Genomic DNA, 24883 nt, shown 5'->3' with positions numbered 1-24883 from the left:
AGGCTGGCCTTGAACTCACAGTGATCCTCTTGCCTCTGTCTCCCTAGTGTTGGGATTAAAGGTGTGCACTACCATGCCAAGCTGGGGCCTTTCTTTCTTTCTTTTTTTTAAATATTTTATTTATTTGCGAGAGACAGAGAGGAAAGAGGCAGATAAAAAGAGAATGGGTGTGCCAGGGCCTCTATCCACTGCAAACAAACTCCAGACACCACCTTGTACATCTGGTGTTACACAGTTACTGGGGAATTGAATCCAAGCCCCTAGGCTTTGCAGGCAAGTGCCTTAACCACGGAGCCATCTCTCCAGTCCCATTTTCTATTTATTTATTTATATTTATATTCATCTACCCGTTCAGTTGGTGGCCAGCGTTTAGTACAAGGTGACAGTGTCATAGCTTCACCTTCAGGAGACCCTTCCTGCCCTGTGTGTCTGGCTTTTGCCAAAAGCACTTTTAGAACCCAGGAGAACCCCACACTGGCCTTGGGTGTGAAGGGCCTGAGCCATGTGGGTGGGTGTCTCCGTCCTCCAGCCCTGCCGGCTGCCCCGCCTCCACTTCCCCTCATTGTACCTCCTTTCCTGTTTAGCTAGACTGTGAGGCTGGCAGCACTTTTCCTCCCTTTGAGGACCTGCAGGAATAAAGCACTTCTCCCCTTTCTTCTCAGTCCCCTGCCTCTGACCATTATGCGGTGTGACACGCATGGCCAAGGATTTCATTTTCCTCATTTGTAAAAAGAGAACCACGAGGCGGCTCTCGTGGCATTGTGAAGATTTAATGAGCTAAGGATGTCCCTACTTGCAGAAAACCTTGAGCCATGATCATGCTAGGCATGCGCCCAGCCTTGTGGATCTGGGGTTTCAAGAGCACTTAGCCCAGCTGGCTGCCCTCTGGGGGCCTGTGAGTCCAAACATCCTGTTCTTTTTTGAGCTCCTTACTGGAGAAACAGGGAAAAGCTGTAGTTTTTTTTTTTTTTTTTCCTCTACCCATATCAGGTGACATAGAAAACACAAACCCTCCTGGGTTGAGCTGCTAACGCTCAGATGTTTTGGAGCAGATCTGAACTACTGGCCAGGGTGGTGGTTCCTTTCCTGGATTAGGGCTGATTCTGTGGGAACTAGACCACCCCTGAGACGGGAGGGCAGCCTGATGCCTCCCCAGGGCCTGGGCCCTCAGTGGAGCCCCTTCCTCCTAGGGAGGGAGCGCCCTGGCCTCACATTCTCCCCTCCCCTCCTGCCTCCTTCCCTGCAGGTGAACTTCCGCAGCCACCGGAGCAGCCAGAGGTGCTGGGCAGAGCGGACCCTGGTGGAGAAGCGGCTGGTGGTTTTGGTGGCAATTCTGGCAGCAGGACTGGTGGCTTGCCTGGCAGCCCTAGGAATCCAGTACCGGACAAGTAGGTGTCTTAATGATTTGTGGTGGCTTAACCATCCTGCCCTCTGCTCTGTCCGTATATGCAAGGTAGGGTATCCCTCCTCAAGCTGGGACTGGCCTCCAGGGCTCTGGAGGGAGCCAGGCCGCTAGGGGCTCAGGATACTAAGATAGCTAAGCTCTGGGTGATACAAAGCTTTTGGAGTCGGAAGGACAAAGCTGGGCCTGTCATCTCTGTTAGGGAGGTTGAGGCAGGCGATCAGGAGTTCACAGCCACCCTGAGTTCCATAGCCATCCTGGGCTACATTAGACTCTGTCTTAAAAACAAAAGAAGGACATGAGTCCACATCCTGGTCCTGCAACTTTGGACAAGCCCCTTAATTTCTAAGAGCTTGTGTCTTCTCTGCTTTCAGTGGTGAGAGAATGTCCAGCTGGAGGATGTCTGAGGACATTGGTATCTGGTACCTCACAGGACTTCCTCAGCCTTAGCTCTCTCTGAGCCCTTACTGTGACGGTGTGGTTGGCCAGACACAGGCTAAGCTGCCCGCCTCCTTAGTCCCAGCAGCATAGCAGTGATGGCTTCCTTTACTGAGCATTTTCCATGGCCCCAACAGGGCACCTCTCGTCACACAAGCAGCCCTGCGGGGTGTGGTTGATGGTGTGTGGTCCTTCAACATCTGGGGGAAGTGAGATGTGGAAAGTGTTTTGCCTAAGGCTGCAGCTAGGGAGACTAAATGGGGAGACTGGATTTGCTCACAAGCCTCCAGGTTCCAGACAAATCCAAATTGGAGACCCCAACTTCATTTATAATCACAGCATAGTCCAGAGCACATCAGAACCCCCAAGAGGCTGTCCTGCCATGTACACTGTGTATATGCATCAGTGTGTCCCACCTTGGATGGTCAGATGGTGGGTCCCACTGACCTTGTTATTGTGATGGGCACCTCTGGCCATGCTATTTTTTTAAAACATTTTATTTATTTATTTGCGAGAGAGAGAGAGAGAGAGAGGAAAAGAACTGGTGTACCAGGGCCTCCAGCCACTGCAAATGAACTCCAGATGTATCTGGTTTACATGAATCCTGGGGAATTGAACCTAAGTCCTTTGGCTTTGCAGGCAAGCACCTTAACCTCTAAACTATCTCTCCAGCCCTGCCTTTTTTTTTTTTTTTTTTTAATAGGGTCTCACTGTAGCCCAGGCTGACCTGGAGCTCACTATGTAGTCTCAGGGTGGCCTTGAACTCATGGCAGTCCTCCTGCCTCTGCTGCCCAAGTGCTGGGATTAAAGGCGTGAGCCACCACACCTGACTTCTGACACCACCGTCACGATGGGCCCCTCTGATCGGCTGTCAGGGCTGAAGGCTGGTTCTCTCTGTTGGCCAGATGGATGCAGCCAGTGCCTCCTTGCTTGGTTAGCACTGTTTGAATGGGGCGGAGCCAGACCCAAGTTAAAAACAAGTGCTGGGACCCCAGCTACTAACTTTGTCACACTCGTCAATTAGAGACTGTGGCTGTATTGAGCCATCCCTACTGTAAAGTTGCTGGTCTTTTAAGGGTAGCCATGCTGGACTGGAATGGGGAAGGGTCTTGGGGTCCTAAAGATAGGGCTGAGATTTCATTCAAACCTTTCATATACCTCTCCTGTGTGGGGCTCATGCTCATTTCACAAACATTTCATGAGTGCTTACTCTGTCGGGCACTAGGAAATAATTGCTTGGGCTACTGTGGTGGCGCACGCCATAATCCCAGCACTCAGGGGGCAGAGGTAGGAGGATCACCATGAGTTCAAGTGAGGCCCTACCTTGGCGGAAGGAGGGGGAGGAAAGAAGTAATTGCTTGATGCTTGCTTTAGTAGCACATATATTAGAACTGGAAATAAACAGTTGCTTCATTATGTAACTGACTTATATATATATATATATATATATATATATATATATATATATATATATATATATATATATATGCCTTACCAAATATACTTGACCAAGCAGGTGCTTAATGAATATTTGACTGGCTAATTACTGATCTCTAGACTTTAAACCATATGTGCTTAGTGTAGGGCCTGCATGCCTTAGGTGTGCAGGCAGGAAGAGGGAGGGAGGGAGGAAGGAAGAAAGGAAAAAGAAGCTAATCTGGGAACAGCCCTTCCCTACTGAGTGTGTCTGTGGAGCTGTGTCAGTGTCTGCAAGTGTGTCAGTGGAGGTGTGTGTGCACTGTGTGTGTGGCTATGGAGATGTGTGTGAATGTGTGCACATGCCCACTCAACCAACAGGACACAGTTGATGGTCTTGTCTCTGCAACTGCTGACTTCATCCTAAATCAGCTTTGGTTCAAAGCATGCTGCCAGCCAGCATTCTGCCTAGCTTTTGACCAGAGCAGGCTGGACTCCAGCAGCTCTGCTGCTCTGAGACTACCCCCAGGAACCCCAAACTTTTCTTCCCCAGGACCCAAGGAGAGTTCTCAAAAGACAGGTCCTAGGAATGGGCTCTGCCTCTGTTTCAGCCCTCTCTGTATCTCTGTATCTAAGGAGGTTTTCCTCAGCTTGGATTCGAGAGAGCAGTGTCCCTTTTCCTTTAGGATGGGGTAGGGCTAAGGATCAGGTGACTCCTGAGAAATCACTGGCCACCTAGTGTGTTGATAGTAACCTCATTATGCATCACCAGGTGCTAACATTGGCCACATCTGAGCAAGCATCAGGCCAAAGCAGATCCGCAGTTGATTCCAGAAGCCCTACCTTTCAGTGATATCTCAGCACTTAAGAACAATTTGACCCACTTTCCTGTTTCACCCTCCTTTCCAGAAACTGGCAGATGCTCTGTAAACACCACCAGCACAACTAGCAGTAAATTCCTCCAAGAAGTATTTTAAAGCATCTTGGATGGCACTGATGCCAGGCTCTGTTCAGATGAGTGAATTAGGTCTGGGACTGATTCCTGCTTTCTCAACTGACTATGCATGTCCTAAAGGAAAGAGATAGTTGCCACCTCCCCAAGGGGTGACTGTATGTTCAGCACAAACATGCGTTGAACAGCTGCTGATGCCAAGCACAGTACTGGACACAGGACATATGAAAGCAAGTAAGATGTCAGCCCTACCCTCAAGGTCATGTTCTGGTAGGGGAGGGATACAAGGAGATGATCATGACACCACACAGCCTATGCTAGGAAAATAGACACCCACAGCTGCCAAGGGATCCAAAGAAGGTTTCCTTCAAGAACAGGAGCCTTAGATGAGGCAGGCCCTAAGCCCTTAAATTGTTCAATCAAATTGGCATCAAGCACCTGCTGGGCCAGGTTCCTTAAAGATCTACCAACCATTAGTTAACTAACAAGCAGGCATTTCATAAGCACCACATGTTTTGCAGACTGGTGCTTCTTGAAGGATTCAAGCCTCTGAGACTGGCTGCTGGACTTGGTTTCTTTCTTTTAAATTTTTTTTAAAAAAATTATTTGCAAGGAGAGACAAGAGATGAGAGAAAGAGAAAGTGGGTATGCCAGGGCCCCCAGCCACTGCAAACAAACTCCACATGCAGGCACCACTTAGTGCATCTGGTGTTATGTGAGTACTAGGGAATTGAGCCCTACACTTTGCAGGCAAGCACCTTAACCACTGAGCAATCTTTCCAGCCCTAGACTTGTTTTCTTGCATTTTTTTCAAACCCAAGTCTCCTTCCAGTCTGTCTTCTGGGTATTTCCAACCAAGATTTTGTCAGGCTTGACTTCCTGCAGTTTGGCGTATAAAAACAATAGGCATTCTTTTTCCTCTCCTAATGCAAACTTTTATCATAATAGTGAATAGCCTTTTACAAACCACACACAGAAATTCTTTCTCTTCCTCTCCCCCTCATAAACTTCATGCCATCCCCATGGCTGGGAACTGGGGCATGAAGCTCTTAAGATGGTCTGGTCTAGAACTCTTGTGACTGATTGTATCACCTTTGCTGTAGAAAGGCTTCTCTGTGGACTGGCAACTAGGTGGCAGAGCATTTGCCTAATATGTGCCAAGCCCTGAATTTTATCTCCAGCAATGTAAGAAAGACAAAAAGGGAGAGAGAAGAGAAAGCCAGGCATGGAAATACACATTTTTTTGGTCTCTGCACTCAGGAGGCTGAGGTAGAATTGCCATGAGTTCTAGGCCAGCGTGGGTAACAAAGTGAATTCCAGGTCAGCATAGGCTAGAGTGAGACCCTACCTTGGGTAAACAACAACAACAACAACAAATGCCACTAGTGCTAGAGAGATGGAGTTATGGCACTTGCTTGCAAAGCCAAAGGACCCATGTATGCCAGATGCGTAAGGGGGCACATGTGTCTGGAGTTTGTTTGCAGTGGCTAGAGGCCTTGGTGCACCCGTTTTCTCTCTCTCTGCCTCTTTCTCTCACTTTCTCAAATGAATAAATAAAATATTTAAAAAGAAAGAAAAAGGCAGTCTTTGTGGAAGGAAGGATGGCTGGAGAAAAGCTCTTTGGCCTGGATGCATTTTTTTTTTTTGAGAGAGGGAGGGAGGGAAAGAGGAAGAATGGATGCGCCAGGACCTTCAGCCACTGCAAATGAATTCCACACACATGTGCCCCCTTTGTACGCATGTGTGACATTGTGCGCTTGCATCACTGTGTATCTGGCTTTCATGGGATCTGGAGAGTCAAACATGAGTTCTTAGGTTTCACAGGCAAGCACCTTAACCTCTAAGCCATCTCTCCAGCCCTGGCCTAGTACTTTTAAACCACTGAAGGGAGTTTGGACAGTGAAACAGAGTTCAATTTTTTTTTAAATTTTGTCTATTTTTATTTATTTGAGAGTGATAGAGAGATAGAGAGAGAGAGAGAATGAGCATGCTAGGGCCTCCAGCCACTGCAAACATAAACTCCAGATGCATGCACCACCTTGTGCATCTGGCTTATGTGGGTCCTGGGGAATCGAGCCTTGAACCGGAGTCCTTAGGCTTCACAGGCAAGTGCTTAACTGTTAAGCCATCTCTCCAGCCCCAGAGTTCTAATTTTTAAATATTATTTAGGTATTGTTTTGCAAGGAGAGAGACAGGGAATGGAAATGGTCATGTCAGGGCCTCTTGTCACTGCAAACAAAATTCCAGATGCATTGGCACTGTGCAGCTGGCTTTACATGGGTCCTGGGGAATCAATCCTGGGCCGTGAGGCTTTGCAAGTTAGTGTCTTGAACCGCAGAGAAACCTCTCCAGCCTGAATCAGGGGTCCTGTTCTACATCCCAGTAGATCCTACATCTGCTGAACTCATACCTCCTCAGGGTCTACTGATCATCTACTCTTGTCAGGGCCAGGGTGGGGCTTGGGTCTCCGTGGGCCCAGGTTACCTGCATTGCCCACCCTTCATTCTGTTCTTGTCCTTGACCCTCAGGAGGGCCTTCAGTGTGCCTGAGTGAGGCCTGTGTCTCAGTGACCAGCTCTATCCTGAGCTCCATGGACCCGACAGTAGACCCCTGCCAAGATTTCTTCAGCTACGCCTGTGGGGGATGGATCAAAGCCAACCCCGTGCCCGACGGCCACTCTCGATGGGGCACCTTCAGCAACCTCTGGGAACACAACCAAGCCATCATCAAGCACCTGCTTGGTAAGTACAAGGGGCCCAACCAAGGGGCCACAGGGCATCGGGTCTGCTGCACCCTCCCACCAAGCCTGGGGCAGGAGTCATTGATCTCAGGCTCTGGAGCAGGTGGAGCTGGGCTAATGTCAGCCCTGTGGATCTCACCAAGTTGCTTAACTTCTGAGTCTCAATCTCTGTCCGTGAGATGGATTAGTAACACACACACTGCAGTTTGGAGCCATAGAGAGCGCACATGAAAAGCGTCGGCATAGATACACGTCGCGGAGCTAGAGCTGTGGCTCCCAAGCTACAGCATCATTCTCTACTACCTCTGAGGAAGTTGGCAGTGTTGCAAGGCTTGAAGGAGTTGAGGTTTGACGACTAGATCAGATTGGACAGTTGTGATCAGTGAAAAGTGTAACAACAGGACGGGGGAGGTAGCTCAGAGGTTGGAGTGCTTGTGTAACATGCGGAAAGCCTGGGCTCAAGTCTTCAACACCACATAAAATAGGGTGGTGGGGAAAAAAAAAGGTGGCAACATATGCCTTTAATCCCAGCACTCAGGAGGCAGAGGTAGAAGGATCACCATGAGTTTGAGGCCAGCTAGGGACTACAGAGTGAGTTCCAGGCCAGCCTGGTCTAGAGTGGCTTACACAACAGGGTTAAGGCCACCTGGGCTATGTAAGACCTTGTCTTAAAAATACATATGTATTGGGCTTAGCAGTTAAGGCGCTTGCCTACAAAGCCAAAGGACCCAGGTTCAGTTCCCCAGGGCCCATGTAAGCTAGATGCACAAGGTGGTGCATGTATCTGGAGTTCATTTGCAATGATGGGAAGCCCTGGCGTGCCCATTCTCTCAATGTATTTGCCTCTTTCTCTATCTCTCTCAAATAAATAAATAACTAAAATATATATAGTTGGGCGTGGTGGCATACACCTTTAATCCTAGCACTTGGAAGGCAGAGGTAGGAGGATCATCATGAATTTGAGGCCACCCTGAGACTACATAGTGAATTTCAGGTCAGCCTGGGCTAGAGTGAGACCCTACCTTGAAAAACCAAAAAAAAAAAAAAAAAAGAAAAGAAAAAAATATATATATGGCTGGAGAAATGGCTTAGTAGTTTAGGCACTTGCCTGAGAAGCCTAAGAACTCATGTTTGAATCTCCAGGTCCCACATAAGGCAGACACACACTGATGCAAGCACATAGTGTCACACATGCGCACAAGGTACATGCATCTGGAGTTCCTTTGCAGTGACTGAAAGCTCTGGCACTCTCTATCTCTCTCTCAAATAAATAAATAAACATATATGTATGTATACATATAGTTGTAGCAACTGCTTGCTAGAGTTTTTTTTTTATTATTTATTATTTGAGAGGGAGAGACCAAGGGAGGGGGGAGGGAGAGCAGGAGCACCAGGGCCTCCAGCCATTGCAAATAAACTCCAGATGCATGCGCCACCTTGTGCATACAGCTTCACGTGGGTCCTGGGGAATCACCTGGGTCCTTTGCCTTTGTAGGCAAGTGCCTTAACCACTAAGCCATCACTCCAGCCCTAGAGTTCTTTATTCCTCTATTCCATTGTAGGCTGAGACTTCCTTGGCCTCCTAGTAATCAACAGGTAGTCAGCTGACCAAAGTCCTTTTGATCTTGGAGTTGGTTAGAATCCCAAGCCTGTCTTGCTTGCAGCTATATTTCTGGTTAATGTTTAAGTTCCCTCCTACCCAGTGGATCTGCTTCCTGAAGGAGTCCCAATATGTGCTGAGCCATAGACATCCTGGCTGGAACCCTTGGTGGATAGGACCTTGGCCAAATTCCTTTTCTGCTCACCCCTGACCTAACCTGGGTCCCTCAAAGCTGAGAAAAGGGCCAGATCATGAAAGACAATTCACTCATCCATCAGTGACAGAACTTCAATTCCTTGCAGGAATACTTATACATTTTTGTGGGGGTTGGTGAGTAGATACTTTTTAAAAAAAAATTTTTTTTGTTTATTTTTATTTATTTATTTGAGAGCAACAGAAAGGGGGGGGGAGAGAGAGAGAGAGAATGGGTGTGCTAGGGCCTCCAGCCACTACAAACGAACTCCAGATGTGTGCATCCCCTTGTGGATCTGGCTAACATGGGTCCTGGGGAATTGAGCCTTGAACCGGGATCCTTAGGTGTCACATGCAAGTGCTTAACCACTAAGCCATCTCTCCAGCCCACGTTTTATTTTTGTTTGTTTGTTTATTTGTTTTTGTTTTTTCAAAGTATTGTTTTGCTGTACTCAAGCTGACCTGAAACTCACTGTGCTGGGATTCAAGGCGTGTGCTGCCAGGGTTTTACTCTGTATTCCAGACTTGACCTTGGATTTACACACATCCTCCTGGCTCAGCCTCCTGAGTGCTGGGATTGCAAGTGTGAACCACTCTATCAAGGCTTCCCTCCCCGCCCCCAACCGAGGTAGGGTCTTGCTCTAGCTCAGGCTGACCTGGAATTCACTATGTAGTCTCAAGGTGGCCTCAAACTCACAGGGTTCCTCCTACCTCCCAAGTGTTGGGATTAAAGGCGTGCACCACTCACCTGGCTCTGTCAAGATTTGTTTTGACCCCTCAAGCTATTGGCTGGTGGGTATTATATAAACAGCTACCTAAAATATATATGTGCCCTCTCTAAGGAACAGTGCTCATCTTATGAGATAGGAAATGACCAGAATTTGACGATTGAATTTCAGCCAGTTGTGTCTTATAGATGACAGTGGGAACACCTAATCAGGTTAAGGCCACCGTGTCTTTCCTACCCCAATCCCAGAGTATAGCTGTTGCTAGGTAACCCACCACCCTTTCCCCAGCGGCTCCTGGGAAGGACCCCCTCAGATCATGCTAAGCCGTAGTAGCTTACTGCTTGTCTCAGTGATGATCAGAGCAGGTGCTGTGTGAAGGTGGAGGTGAAGGACATCTGCAAGCCCAGACCAGCAGAGCCCCGCCCATGATGATGGCTCCTGCCTGCCTGGTGCCACCAAAGAACCCGAAGCTTAAGAGGCAAATATGCCTGTGCTTGCAAAACTGGAACTCAGGACTGTCCCTTCCCCAGCCTAGCCAGGGCCTGAAGCAGGGGTCTAGTAGGATGAGGTGGTGTACAAGTCACTTTCCTCATTGCCTTGACCAAGTACTCGGCCAGAAGCAACTCCAGGAAGGACAGGTTCTTCTAGGGTACGCTGTGAGGTCACAGTCAGTCATGTCAGGGAAGGCACGGTGGCAGGAGCTTGAGGTAGCTGCGCACACTCAGTGCCAGCTTTGTTCTTTTCTTACAGTCCAGCTCCCTAGCCTGTGAATGGTGCCACGCACAGTTAAGATGGACTTCCCACCTTAATTAACCTGACCTGGAAAATCCCTCACAGACATGCTCGGAGTGCAGCCTAACCCCTCACAAGCATGTTCCGAGGCTGGTTGCCTGGTGCTTCTAGGTTCTGTCAAGCTGACAGTCAGTATGAACCATCACAGGCTGATACTTGGTGTCCTGTAGATTCTGCCTGTTGCTCCAAGATCTTGTTCAGCTTCGTAGCCTCTCTGGACTTGTTTCCTCCTCCATCCAATGAGAACCATGCCCCCACCAAGTTACGAAAATTCAACAGGGAGCTACGTTTAAGGTTCTCTGCCCCGTGCATGTTGATATCTAGTTCCAGGTTACTCTTGTCCAGCCTTGAGCTTTGTTCTACCCTTTTTTCTTTTTAAATATTTATTTATTTGACAAAGAGAGAGAGAGAGGCAGAGAGAATAGGTGCGTCAGGACCTCCAGCCACTGCAAATGAACTCCAGATGTGTGCACCCCCTTGTACATCTGGCTAACATGGGTCCTGGGGAATCGAACCTGGGTGCTTTGGCTTTGCAGCAAATGCCTTAACCACTAAGCCATTCCTCCAGCCCTGTTTTGCCCTTTATAGCGGTAATGATGCAGGCTTGGAGTCCTGGGGGCTTAGATCTCTGCAGTGATGCAGGAGACATCCAGGCCTGTATGCCCTAACTTCCAATCCTCATCCAAGTGATCAAAGAATTGAAAATGCAGACTCAAAGAACAGAAGTTCTCCCCATTCCCACCTAGGAATGGGGAAGGGATGGGGGTGGGGATGGAGAATAATCTCACATAAGGAAGGTCTGTTTCTGGAAGAGAAGCCTCCGGGGAAAGGGGTCTCTCTCTCTCTGTCTCTTCACGCGCGGAAAAGAAAGCAGAAAACCCCCTACTCTGCAAAATAAGGAATTCTTCCCCGCCCCCTCACATAGGGAATTACAGAGAGCCAAGAGCAGTAAGGGACCGAGAGAAACTGACACATGTGTTTCAGGGACATTTATATACATCAAACATCCAATTAGGATGAGTCTCATCATCAGACTCATGTATGTAAGGGACAGATCTGATTGGTTGGTCAGCTCAGGTGGCTGACTCAGGAAGGGCCAGCCCACAGGTGTCAAGCCCAGAAAGGTCGAGAAAGAAGCAGGAGGTTGTCACTGGAATGGATGCTTGTAGCATTCTTAGATGAGATTGGATCAGATGAGGGTTCTAGCCCTGCCAGGGCAGGAGAGGTGGCATCTGTGTTTCTGTGGGCCAGTCCCTAACTAAGTACCTGTCACGAGAAAAAGCCATCTTGCTCCTAATCCATATCAGTACAGTTTGATCCTATGGTGTGGGAGGTAGGAAGGTAGTGTTCACCATATGTAACAGACAAGGAAACTGAGGTCCACACAGGTCCTGAAGACAGGCTCGTAAGTGGCAAAACTAGAGCTTGCGTGATTCCTGGTTATGCGCCCAATCTCCGCTGTCCCAACGTGAGGGACAGACACGACTTCCTGCCCACCTTGCTGCTGAGAACCTGCAGGGACCCTGGAGCACTAAGGGCCTATGGGAAAAGAGGCAGATGCTTGTTGAGGGCCCAGCACTGGGCAATGTGGATGTTGCCTCTTCGGAGTATCCTCACTACGACTTTGGCACTTAGGGATTCTTATTCGCACTTTGTAGTGAGGAAACTGAGGTAGAGATGCTAGGTAACTCGGCTAGAATACTCCTTTTTTTCTATATTTTTATTAACATTTTCCATGATTATAAAAAATATCCCATGGTAATAGCCCCCCACACACACTTTCCCCTTTGAAATTCCATTCTCCATCATATCTCCTCCCCATCTTAATCAGTCTCTCTTTTGTTTTGATGTCATGGTCTTTTCCTCCTCTTATGATGGTCTTGTGTAGGTAGTGTCAGGCACTGTGAGGTCATGGATATCCAGGCCATTTTATGTCTGGAGGGAGCACATTGTAAGGAGTCCTACCCTTCCTTTGGCTCTTACATTCTTTCCGTCACCTCTTCCGCATTAGACCCTGAGCCTTGGAAGGTGTGATAGAGATGTTACTCAGTACTCCAGTCACTTCTTTCCAGCACTATGATACCTTCTGAGTCGTCCTAAGGTCACTGCCATCTTAAAAGAGAAGCTTCTCTATGCAAAGTAAGAGTAGCGTTAATATAAGGGTATAAATATTAAGAGAAGTGCTTACTGGGTAGTTTGATAAACATAGTATATACAATTTTCCAGACATCAGCAGATGTTACACCCCTAGGGATCATGACTTCCCCTGTTTTAAGTATCAGGGATGTATTCCCTCCTATGGAGCGGGCCTCCAGTCCAATTGGAGAGCAGTTGGTTTCCACCATGACAGGCATGCCACTATTGCACCCGTTGGCTCATTTGGCCTGGCTGGCCAATTACAAGGCTTGCAGTGTCCACTGGGCTACAATACTCTTGCAACCTAGGGTGGAGAAATTCACACCCACACCTTGGAGAGCAAATCTGCACTGATTAGGGATGAGGAAAAAAGGCAGACAGGCTGCTTTTTTTTTTTTTTAATATATTTTATTTATCTATTAGCGAGAGAGAGAGAGAGAGAGAGAGGCAGATAGAGAAAGAATGGGTGCATCAGGGCCTCTGGCCACTGCAAATGAACTGCAGGCACATGTACCACCTTATGCATCTGGCTTATGTGGGTCCTGGAGAATCGAACCTTCACAGGCAAGCACCATAACCGCTGAGCCATCTCTCCAGCCCATCTTTTCTCTTCTTTTCTTTTTTACTATTTTACAGGCTGTCTTAACTTCTCCTTCAGCCCCAGAGCTGGCCCTTGTGTCCTGTGGCTAGAGGTGCCAAAAGGTTCTAGATCGCCTGGTTCTGGAGCTCATTCTTTTTTATGTGTATTTTATTTTCATTTGTTTATTTGACAGACAGAGAATGGGCATGCCAGAGCCTCCAGCTACTGCAAACAAACTATAGATGCATGTGCCACTCTGTGCATTTGGCTTATGTGGGTCCAGGGGGATTGAACCTGGGTCCTCTGGCTTTTCAGGCACTAAGCCATCTTATCTCTCCAGCCCAAGGAGCTAGTTCTTAATGGGAGGACCTTGGGTCTCCACCAAGGTTGAATCCAGCCTGCCTTGCTCCCCCAACTAAGTTGGCAGTACGCCCAAGGAATGGCCTTTCGTCTACCCTGTCATTCCTCAGGGTCAAGCTGAGGGTGAGAGCTGCCCTGTGATGGGCACAGAACAGCCAGAACCAGGCAGTCAAGGCCCGAGCCTGACGAAATCGGGAAGCCACACTACAGAGTCATGATCACCCAGGGACCCGTGCCCTCCGGCTCAGCTCCAGTCTCTGCAAAACATCAAATACATCAGGTCACTAGGAGTACAGTGTCACATGTGGTGGTTCCACGAACTGAGCACAGGGTCAGGGGCCTGCGGTGCTCAAGTGAAGTACTGCCGTCCTTTTGCTGGCCTTGCACGAATCCCAAGCCCTCCTCCCCAGCAAACTGTGTGCCTGCAGAGGGTCCTCCCAGAGCCCTGGCTCTTTACCTACAATGCAGGCTATCACACAGATTGCTGGTCAGGGTGCTCTGAGGATTGAGCAGCGCATCAAAGGAAGGTGCCATCACAGACCGTCTTTATTTCTCAGAGAAGTACTGTGGATCCAGCTACCAGGGAAGGTGGTACCAGTCGTATCTCTGACTGCTAAGCTTGCTACTTGGGGTATTTCGTGTCCTTCTCACAGTGCATCCACGGAAGTATCAGCACGTGCCCATTTTACAGATGAGAGTCCCAGAGACAAAAATGGAGTTCCCAGGAAATGGTGACCGTGGGGCTCAAGCCAGAGTGGTGGAGTCTCTCAATCTGTGTTCTTTCTTTCCTGGCTCTTTGAAAGTCACATTCAGAGAGGCCCTGAACGGCACTGCTTAGGCATGTGGATCCTGGCCTTCTTCCCCAGTGGCTGCTTGGTTAAGCTCTGCCAAAAGCAAAAGTTGTCTTTACATCACACTAACCAGGAGCTCCCCCCTGTACCAAGGCATGCCCTCGGTTCCCCTTCCCCAGCTTCCCTTCTCTGAACTATTAGAAATGGCCTCTCACCTATGTCCTTGATCATGAGACTTTGATGCCTAGGAATCCCTGAAGGGGCCGGAAGCAGGTGTGTGGGTGACAAAAATTACAGGAATGCCAGCCAGGGCATTCTTGGGCTTAAGGCCAGGCTTGTTTCCGCTTCCCTAAGACAAAGGGGTCAGGCAGCAGGCCTTAGAAGGAGCCAGTGCTAGCAGCTGGTGCGCGCAGAACAACAGAGAGTACCCTAGGGCCTCCAAGGTGGCCTGGGGTAGATGCAGAGAAGAAAAGGGACATTCTGAGTGCCAGGGAAGATTATGCTTCCAGCCAGATGGGACAGCTGTCAGCTTGGTCATATGACCTTAGGCTAGCCACTCATTTCTTTGATGACTAATTTCACACACACCCCTCCCCAGCCTCTTAGAGGAAGTCTAGACAGAGCTGAGCAGGTGGACTGACCTGGGCCAAGTACCACTGTGACATGACCTTGCAACCTGCTACCTTGAAAGGAGTGGCCTCCTCTGTGTGGATCACATGCCTTACCCACACTCTGCCACCGTTGGAGGAGACAGTACTGTGGTTTCACACCATCAGAGGAAGAGTCTATCACCCCTTAGACTTGGCCTTACCTTGGCCTTCCAGCTGTACTTGGCTCATACGATCCTACCATCTAGAGAGCCTACCCCGTCCCCAAGTCCTTTCAAAATTTTCTTAAATCTGCTTCCTCTGCTAATGTCTCCCACGGCTGCCAAAGGGCCTCCTAGGACTTGAGCTGTACATGTATGTGTGTGTACGTGGGTGTGTTGTTTACTGCCTCGTATACTAGAATAGGAACATGTAAAGCCGGGCATGGTGGCACATGTCTGGAATTCCAGCATTCTGGAGGTGGACAGAAGATCAGGAGGTCAAGGACAGCCTAAGCTACATAAGACCTAGTTAAAAAAAAAATAAGTAACGGAGCCAGACATGGTGATACACGCCTTTAATCCCAGCACTCAGGTTGCTGAGGTAGCAGTATCACCATGAGTTCGAGGCCAGCATGGGGCTACAGAGTGGATTCCAGGTCAGCCTGAGCTAGAATAAGACACTACCTTCAGAAAAAAGCAAACAAGTAAATAACAGGGTCGGGAATATGGCTCAGTGGTTAAAGCTTCTTGCTTTCAAAGCCTGCGGGTCTGGGTCCAATTCCCTAGTTATCTATGTAAAGCCAGACAGGGCATTCATGTGCAGCAGCAAGAGACCCTGGCATATATACGCACACATATAATTTAAAATTATATATTGAGATTAATAAATATAATAAGTGACTTGTATGTATTTACAATATATAAATTAGGTTATAATACATGTTGTATAAAAGTTATCTATACTTCCACACTTTAAAGCATTCTGTATATTACTTTGTTTGGTTTTCCACTGATACTGCAATGCCGTATTTTCATGACGATAATAAAAATGTATAATTTACATTTTGGAAATATATATATATATTGATACACATTGCCTAGCGAGATGACTCAGCAGGCCAGAGCAGTTGTCTACAAGCATGAGAGCCTGAGAGGGCCTGAGTTTGATCCCCAGTCCCCCTGTAAAAAAAAAAAAAGCCAGGTGTTAGAGCCAGGCGTGATGGTGCACGCCTGTAATCCTAACACTGAGGAGGCAAGGGTAGGAGGATCGCCATAAGTTCGAGGTCACCGTGAGTCTACATAGCTAATTCCACGTCAGCCTGGACCAAAGTGAGACCCTACCTCGAAAAAGCAAAAGAGTGAGGGGTTGGCTGGAGAGATGGCTTAGTGGTTAAGGCGCTTGCCTGCAAAGCCAGAGGACTTTGGTTAGATTCCCCAGTACCCATGTAAGCTAGATCCACAAGGTAGGGCATGCGTCTAGAGTTTGTTTGAAGTGGCTGGAAGCCCTGGCGTGCCTCTTTCTCTCTCTCTCTCTTTCTCTCTCTGCCTCTTTCCCTCTCTCAAATAAATAAATAAACATGTATATTAAGCAAGGTATTGGGTTGGAGAAATGGCACAGCAATACCAACATAAAGTCAGACACACCATGTGGCGCATGCATCTGGAGTTTGCTTGCAGGGGCAAGAGGCCTTGGCTTGTCCATTTTCTCTTCTTTTCTCTCCCTCTCTCTCTCTATCTCTGCTTGGAAAAAAAATAATAAAAAAAAAAGTTTTAAAGCCAGGAATAGCTATGCATGTATATAACCCCAGTCCTGTGGGCAACAGAGACCAGAGAGTCAGTGGAGCTTGCTGCAGTCAATCTGGCTGAAAACAGCAGCTCCAACTTAAGTGAGAAATTCTGTTCAAGGTAAAAAGCAGAGTAATAGAGGACATCTGACATTCCCCTCTGGCCTATGCACACTTGTGCACTAGGTGTGTACATTTGTGCACACACATGCACATTATACATATAAACACCATAGTGCATGTGCCAACAAAAGATGAATACATAAAAAGATAATGTATGCTTATTGTTACAGTTGAAAGCAACATAGGTTCCATACATAAAAGTTGGGGCCAGCATGGTGGTGCATGCCTTTAATCCCAGCACTTGGGAGAAAGAAGTAGGAGGATCACCATGGGTTCGAGGCCACCCTTGGACTACATAGTGAATTCCAAGACAGCCTGGGTTAGAATGGAACCCTACCTCAAAAAAAAAAAAAAAAAAAAAACACCTTGGAGCTAGTGATGTAGCTCAGGGGTAGAGTTCTTGTCTGGTATTGCAGTAGCTTCTTATTGTTGGCAGAAAACACCCAACCACCAACCAAGAGCAAGAGCAGCTTGTGCGAGTAAAGAGCTTGTTTTGGCTTATAGACAAGGGGAAGTTCCATGATGGCAGGGAAGACAATGGCATGAGCAGAAAGTGGGCATCACCTCCTGGCAACATCAGATGGACAATAGCAGCAGGAGAGTGTGTCAAACACAGGCAAGGGGAACCTGGCTGTAACACCCACAAGCCCACCCCCAACAATACACTGCCTCCAGGAGGAGTTAATTTCCAAATTGCCACCTGCTGGAACCTAGCATTCAGAATACATAAGTTTATGGGGGACACCACCACATCTGCTATGCATGAGATTCAAGGTTTAATCCCCAGTACCACAATAAATAAATAATGTAGAAAAGAGGGAGGGAAAGGGTAGCTGTCTCGTGGCTTTCTTCTCCCTGAGACGCTGAGTACTCCAGTCACACACAATGTGCCCTCGTCAGTAATCTGATGAGTCATGTCACCCTGTGTCTTCTCATATCTTTTTCTATTGTTATTTATTTGCAAGAGAGAGAGTGCCAGGACCTTGTGCTGCTGCAGACTCCAGGTACATGCACCACTTTGTGCATCTGGCTTTACGTGGGTCCTGGGGAATCACCGGCAGACTTTGCAAGCAAGCACATTTAACCACTGAGCCATCTCTCCAGCCCCATCTCCTATTTTTATTTTGATGTGTTTTCCCAATGTTCTTTGCCCGTTTCTGCTCTCTGCCTCATAACGGCCTCCCTCTGTTGCCGTGTCTGTGAGTCGGTTTCAGTGGCATCATCGAGGCAGGCAGGGAGGGGATGTCTGGGCTGCTTCCCACCCATCTGGTTTCCCAGCGTACCAGCAAGAAGAACCAGGAATATGATGGAGAATGGAATTTCAAAGGGGAAAGTGTCGGGGGCGGGGGGGAGAGGGAGGGAATTACCATGGGATTTTTTTTATAATCATGGAAAATGTTAATAAAAATAAAAAATAAATAAATAAAAAACCAAAATAAGAATAAATAATATAGGCATTTAGTGTTACACATTTCCCACTGAGCACTGACACATGTGTGGTCATCCCAGACTTTTTGTTACATCTGCTTTGTCTGCTTTTAACTCATACTGTTTTCAATTTTCTTTTTGATGTCTTCTTTGATTGTTGGGTTTAGAAATACATTATTTAACTTCCAAATATTTGGGGATCCCCCACATTTCTTTTTCTTGGTGGTCTTTAACTCCATTCCTACTGTTGTCTTTTCTAAATTTAATCATTTCCTATTCAGTTGTTTTGTCAGTTATCAAAAGTTGGGCATTGAAATCTCTAATAAAAATTGTGAGATCGTGAAAAAAAAAAAAAAAAGAAGAACCAGGAAAGCACTTACTCGTGTGATCTTGGCTAAATTACTCAACCACTTTGCCTATAAATTGGGCGTGATAGTACTAAGAGCCACTTGTGCGGACTGTTAGGACAAGATGCACTTACACAGCCACAGCCGCGCGCAGTCAGTCCGCTTCCTCGGGGAGGCTTGTAGAATGCCTGGGTTCACATTCCGGCGTGCCTCTTACTAGGCCCGCAGGCGCCTTCACCTGGCTGCCTTCCTTTTCCTTCTTTGTGAACCAGGACTGATAAAACCACAGCCATCCTGGGGTATTGCGGGGTGATGAGATCCAGGCCCTGCCTGGCTGTAGTCAGCACCAGGAAGTGCTAATGGTGTTTTCCTGCAGAGCTGGGCGCCTCCTTTATCAGCCTACCTTCCGCCCTGCAGGATGGGGCTCCCCAGCCTGAGGTGAACTGAGTGTCTGGCTTTATCTAAAACAAACACTGCCCTCATAGATACTCTGGGCCCCACTTGCTCCTGGCCAAACAGTATGCCACTGCAGCCAGGGAGGCCATGAAATTCCCAGGCCTCCCATCCTCAGAGCCCACCTCAGTCCTGGCCCTGCCTGGGCATTTGCTTCCTAGCCCTAGTAGTGATGTGGGAAAGGGTGTTCCAGTAGAAACTCCCAGAGGAAGAGGCAGGCTGATTAAATGGTGTATTGTCTTTCCTCTCTGGGCCTTTAAGGAAGTGACTATAGAAGTTTCTGGAACTGGGTCCCTAAAAGGAAATAAATACCTATGCAATTGGGAACTCTATTGTCTAGCTCTTATGCTGCCAAATGGTTTCCATATTACTAGAAACTCTGAGCTATTCCCTCCAAAGTGTGCCCTTGTTATCAAAGTCCCCACACCCCATTTAGCTACAATCTCCTCGCCCAGGCTTGTGTTCCTCTATTGCGGTACCTCCTTATGTAGGAAGCCATTTGGCTTCTACTCCCATCCCCCTGGGGCCTACAAGGTAGTAGCTTACTCCTGAGTGAGGAAGATGGACAGACGGAGGAGGGAGAATTGCTATGGGTTTCCCCAGGCTCCTATCTTGGCCAGCAGCAGCCTGATATAGGTGAGAAAACCTGGAGGAGGTATGAACACCAGCCAGCCCCACACATCCCGGCCTTTCCTCCATACAGGTCTCAACTTGATACTGGCCTCATGGCGTCCCCCTTCCTCAGATCGGATGTCCTGCTTATTTTGGGGTGAGCTCTGCTCATGTGTGGAATCCCTGGAGGGAAGTGTCTGGATACTTGGGAACCCTGAGACCTGGCTAATGTGTACCTGTGCATTGCTGCTCTTGGGACACAGAGATGACTAAGGCAACAAACATGGTGCTGGGGCGATGTCTTAGAAGTTAAGGGCATTTGCTTGCAAGATCTGCCAACCCAGGTTCAGTTCCCTAGCTACCCATGTAAATCCAGATGAGCATTTGCAGTGGCAAGAGACATTGTACACACACATGTATGTACACATAAAAACAAAAAAGGGGGGGTGGCTGGAGAGATGGCTTAGCGGTTAAGGCGCTTGCCTAAGAAGCCTTAGGACCCAGGTTCGATTCCCCAGGTCCCACATAAAGCAGACACACATGGTGGCGCATGCATCTGGAATCCGTTTGCATTGGCTAAAGGCCCTGGCGTGCCCATTCTCACTCACTCTCTCCCTCTCTCTGTCTCTAATAAACAAATTTAAATAAGCTTTTTTTTTTTTTTTAAAGAGCAAACCAGGCACAATCCTAGCTCCTGCTTCTCTGTGGTTTCGCCCTTCCGTCCACCATCCTTCCCTGGCTTCCCAGACTTGCTCTCGCAGGTCACCTCGTGTGTAGTTAGACCCTTCCCGTCGCTACTGGCTATCTCCCCACTGGGCTGCAGGCCCTGTGCAGACAGTGCATCGACTTCCTATACTCAGCCTGGCAGCTGCCAGCCTCGCTGTGGGAGTAAAGCGCTTGTTTTGGCCTTAGTCCCAGCTGTGGGAAAGCCACGGAGCACAAGCACAGTGGCTGCAGGAGGTTTGAACTTGGTCAGAGGAACCTCGCAGCAAAAGCGGGAGGAAGGCTGCGCTTGAAGTGGGCATTCTGCCTCCTCCTAAGTGCCAGCCAGGGGCCCTCCAGCTGGAACTCAGAACTCACTGTGATGAATACAGACTGTTCTTGGGGAGCTTTTCTTTGGGCCTCTTATCTTGGTGGCCTTGGGACTCGGGTAGGCAGATAACAGGCTCATCCTTGAGCCAGTGCACAGAGCACCACCCCCCACCACCACCACCAGCCGGCCGTGGCCTCCCAGGGGCAGAACTGGAGCCAGGTGTGGATGGTGAGATGCCCCTGGGAGCTGGCGAGCACAGACTACTGTGCTTTCCCTAGCTGCGGGGATGCATTGCCATCGAGGTGAGGCACTGGCCTTCCCTGTTTCCACCCTCCCTCTACTGGAGGCCTCATCTTATCCCTCCCTTGCGGGACACCCAGGTGTTTCCAGCACTGTGATCTCCAGGGCTTTGTGGACCCTCCATAGGCCCTAATCTCTCTCGGCCACAGCAGGGGTCCTGCCCATCCCTTTTCCATAACCTCCTGTGAGACTAGGGCGTGCACTGTCTGAGCAGTGACAGCTGTGATGCCATTTCTGGTTAGAATCAGGGATGGGCGCGCTCAGAGGTGAAGGCTGGAGAGGCTGATTAAAGATGCGCCAGGAAATGACTTGTGCCCTTGGCATCCACTGGCTGTGACACAGTGATTTCTCTCTCTAACAAATTGTTCCTGTCCTTTTATACTTCCCTCCTTGACCTCCTCCTGTTCTCCACCCACCTCCCCACCCCCACCCCCTCAAGGGCCCTTTCTCCCCCTCGTGACTGTGAGCGCCTTTGTTTTTGAGACCCAGCTCAAATGGAACATTCTCTGCAAGTCCCAGCCACATCGTACTCATCCAAGCCAAGTGACTGTTCTCTGTGCATGATTGCATTGTTGAAACCCTGTTGGAATCCTGTTAGCTCTTTGAGGCCAAGGAGCAGGCCTCATTTTCATCTGGAAAATTCTGTGCCCAGACTGATTCCTGACACCCAGTAGGTATCCAGACTGCTGAGGACCTTCTGGAGCATATGTCTGACTAGAAACTTCAAAGCAGAGAGAGAAGAGCTGGGTTTAACAGGGTCCCATGCAGAAGCCTCATGGAGGAGGGCTATAGTCTGCATCCCCAGAGCTTGTACAGTGCCTGGTTGGAGTGAACATCTGATGTCTTTTCAGTGAACAAATGGATGAAGTTCCATCGTGACAGTGTTTACTGAGGAACAGCTGAGATGAGGAGAAAGGGCCACAGCACTGCAACGTTCCCCAGGGAGGGAAAGAGCTGCGCGGTGGAATCGTCACTCGGGAGCTGGGCTTTAGGATGGGGAGGGGCTCAGGCACAGGAACCCTGGCACACACAGTAGGTCCTTTAAGAAGCTAGAAAACACTGGGCATGGTGACGCACGCCTTTAATCCCAGGCAGAGGTAGGAGGATCACCATGAGTTCGAGTCCACCCAAGACTACAGAGTGAATTCCAGGTCAGCCTGGACTACAGTGAGACCCTACCTTGAAAAAAACTATAAATAAGTAAATAAGAAAAAAAATAAAACAAAAAGAATCTAGCAGCCTCCACTAGAGGATTGCCCATTCTCCAGTAAATAACCATCCCACCCATGTTTAGGCAGGCGATTCTAATTTAAATCACTGGGTATAAAAATACAATAAACAAGACATGGAAGTAGGAGGAGGACCTAATGGGAGAAGGAGTTGGTGGGAGGTTAGGGAGAGGGGCTGATTGGAGTGATCAAAATGCATTGTACACATACATGAAAAAACTTGCCAGCAGGAAGTGGTCAGTTTCCCTGGGTACATACTGGAACCTTCCAGATCATGCACAGGTGACATATGGCCCAGGTGTTGAGCAGGAAGAGAAGGGAGAAGTGGGTGCTGGAGAAGCCCTGAGCCCTGCGTCCTGATGAGATGCAAGCCTAGGCTGGGCTGTCAGGCAGGAAGTGGAAAATAGCCCTTTGCCTTAAGTTTCGGGTGTATACCAGCCCCACACAGGAAGAGGTGGAAAATCAATTCATAATGAATTAGACCTTTCAAGCTTTATCTACCTCCTACCTTTCTCCCTGAGAGAGGTCATCTGGGATCTGAAAACCATGACAGGGCTGTGACCCTACACACCAGGGCAGGGAAGTCAGGGCCACGTGGTGGCCGGTAGGGAAGTGCCCGAGTTTGAATACCTGAAAACCCGTGCAGAGCCAGACACCACAGCCTCTGTCACCCACACTACCATCTGCAGAGGAGGGGAACATAGATTCAGATCAGGCAGCTAGGATTCGGAGCGCCTCCAGTTCACCAGCTCTGCCCAGAGGCACTTGTAGTCCCGGGACTGTTTCTCCCCCACTTCACAGCATGGTTCTCTTGCACAGCTGGGTGAACTAAGCTCTAGGAAGGACTCACTCAGAGCTCCCCAGTAGACAAATTGGGGCACATCACAACTCTGCTGTTTCTTGTTCTAGAAAATTCCACAGCCAGTGTCAGCGAGGCAGAAAGGAAGGCCCAAGTATACTACCGTGCATGTATGAACGAGACCAGGATAGAAGAGCTCCGGGCCAAGCCATTGATGGAGCTGATTGAGAAGGTGGGTCCCTCCCACAGACTTTGGCAGCCTCCTCCTGTGCGTGCCACCAGCTAGCCCCTCTGGCTTCTGTCCCAGTGCTCAGGTACTGCTGGGACTTGGCCACCTCCAGCCACCACGCCCAGAGGGAACATGGAGCCCATGTGTGTGCTAAGAATATCGGGGCTGTTTGAGCATGTGTGTGCAAGGCTCAGCTTGGGTGGGGCCATCTGTGTGAATGATGAGGGGTGTGTGTTAGCATCTGATGTGGGTGTCTGTGTGTGTGTTTGTGTCTTGGTGCATCTGGGTAAAGGATAGGGGCCATACTCACAGGGAAATCTTTCTCTTTGTTTCTGTTCTTTTTAAAATTATTTATTTATTTATTTATTTGAGAGTGACAGAGAGAGAAAGAGGCAGATAGATAGAGAGAGAGAGAGAGAATGGGCATGCCAGGGCCTCCGGCCACTGCAAACGAAATTCCAGATGCATGCGCCCCCTTATGCATCTGGCTAACGTGGGTCTTGGGGAATCGAGCCTCGAACTGGGGTCCTTAGGCTTCATGGGCAAGTGCTTCACCGCTAAGCTATCTCTCCAGCCCTTAAAAAATATTTTTATTTACTTATTTAGGAGAGAGAGAGAGAATGGGCATGCTAGAGCCTCTAGCCTCTGCAAAAGAACTCCAGTGTCACCATGTGCATCTGGCTTACTTGGGTTCTGGGGAATCAAACCTTGGTCTTTAGTTTTTGCAGGCAGATGCCTCACCCATTAAGCCATATTTCCAGCTTTCTCCTGCCCTCCTTTTTTTTGAAGTAGAGTGTCTAGGTCAGGCTGACCTGGACTCATTCTATAGCCAAGGCTGGCCTCCAACTCATAGCAGTCCTTCTACCCCAGGCTCCTAAGTGCTGGCTTGTTGCTTTTTTTTTTTTTTAAGAGCAACAGAGAGAGAACGGGCATGCCAGGGCCTCCAGCCACTGAAAACGATCTCCAAATGCATGTGCCCATTGTGCATCTGGCTAACATGGATCCTGGGGAATCGAGCCTTGAACTGGGGTCCTTAGGCTTCACAGGCAAGCGCTTGACCGCTAAGCCATCTCTCCAGCCCTTGCTGTTCTTCTTCCTTGGAGGATGTGTTTATGTGTGGATGGAAGTGTGTGGTTATTCTAGAAACACTGACAGTGTTGGGCCAAAATGAGCCCTCCATAAGAGGAAACCCCCACTAATTACTCTTGAGTAGTGGAACTGTTCCTGTTTCCTGGGCACATTTGTGGGCTCTGGTGGCTTCCATGGAGGACTGTCTGAAGCTGGCCAGGCTCCCTGGAACAGACAGAGATACAGGAGATATTTTTTGACCTCCCACACTCCCTTGAGAGTCCTGCCTCCCAGCTCAGCTCCAGAAAGCTCTTTACAACAAGACTAGTGGCTTCAGACACTGGGGCCATCTGTGTCCCTCATCTTTCATACAAGGCCCTTGGCCACCGTGTGCCAAACTGGGGAAGGCCAAGGTTATATTTTTTTAAAATATTTTTAAAATAAATTTATTTATTTCAAGAAAAGAGAGGGGAGGGAGAAAGAGAGAAGGGATGTACCCAGATGAATGCACCACTTCGTGCATCTGACTTTATGTGGAGACTAGGGAATTGAACCAGGGTCGGTAAGCTTTGCAAGCAAGCACCTTTAACCACTGAGCCATCTCCCTAGCCCCTGTTGTTTGTCTTTTGCCTGAGGGGTCAGGGGAGTGCTCCAAGGTCACAGAATGTATGAACTTAAGAAACCAGCATTGGCATACAGCTCTGCCCTCCTCATTCTCAGGTACATGGGCAGTCAGTGTGCACATGCGTACATGCACTCCAG

At 48.7% G+C, this 24883-nt stretch overlaps 1 protein-coding gene across 1 annotated transcript in view; it reads left to right on the top strand.

The window, feature by feature from the left end:
• The first annotated feature begins 1029 nt into the window (after positions 1 to 1029).
• Ece1 (endothelin converting enzyme 1) overlaps positions 1030 to 24883 on the top strand; it is a 61443-nt gene continuing 37589 nt past the window's right edge. The window contains exons 1-3 of the mRNA XM_045149127.1: positions 1030 to 1388; positions 6737 to 6949; positions 22935 to 23056. Of these exons, the coding sequence (XP_045005062.1) occupies positions 1145 to 1388; positions 6737 to 6949; positions 22935 to 23056 (579 nt within the window). The 5' untranslated portion in view covers positions 1030 to 1144. The remainder of the gene's footprint in view (positions 1389 to 6736; positions 6950 to 22934; positions 23057 to 24883) is intronic.

The sequence above is a fragment of the Jaculus jaculus genome, chromosome 5 (genome assembly GCF_020740685.1).
Source record: "Jaculus jaculus isolate mJacJac1 chromosome 5, mJacJac1.mat.Y.cur, whole genome shotgun sequence".
Taxonomy (NCBI): Eukaryota; Metazoa; Chordata; class Mammalia; order Rodentia; family Dipodidae; genus Jaculus; species Jaculus jaculus.
Note: the sequence above shows the minus strand (reverse complement) of the source record. Positions and strands in the feature narration are given on the sequence as shown.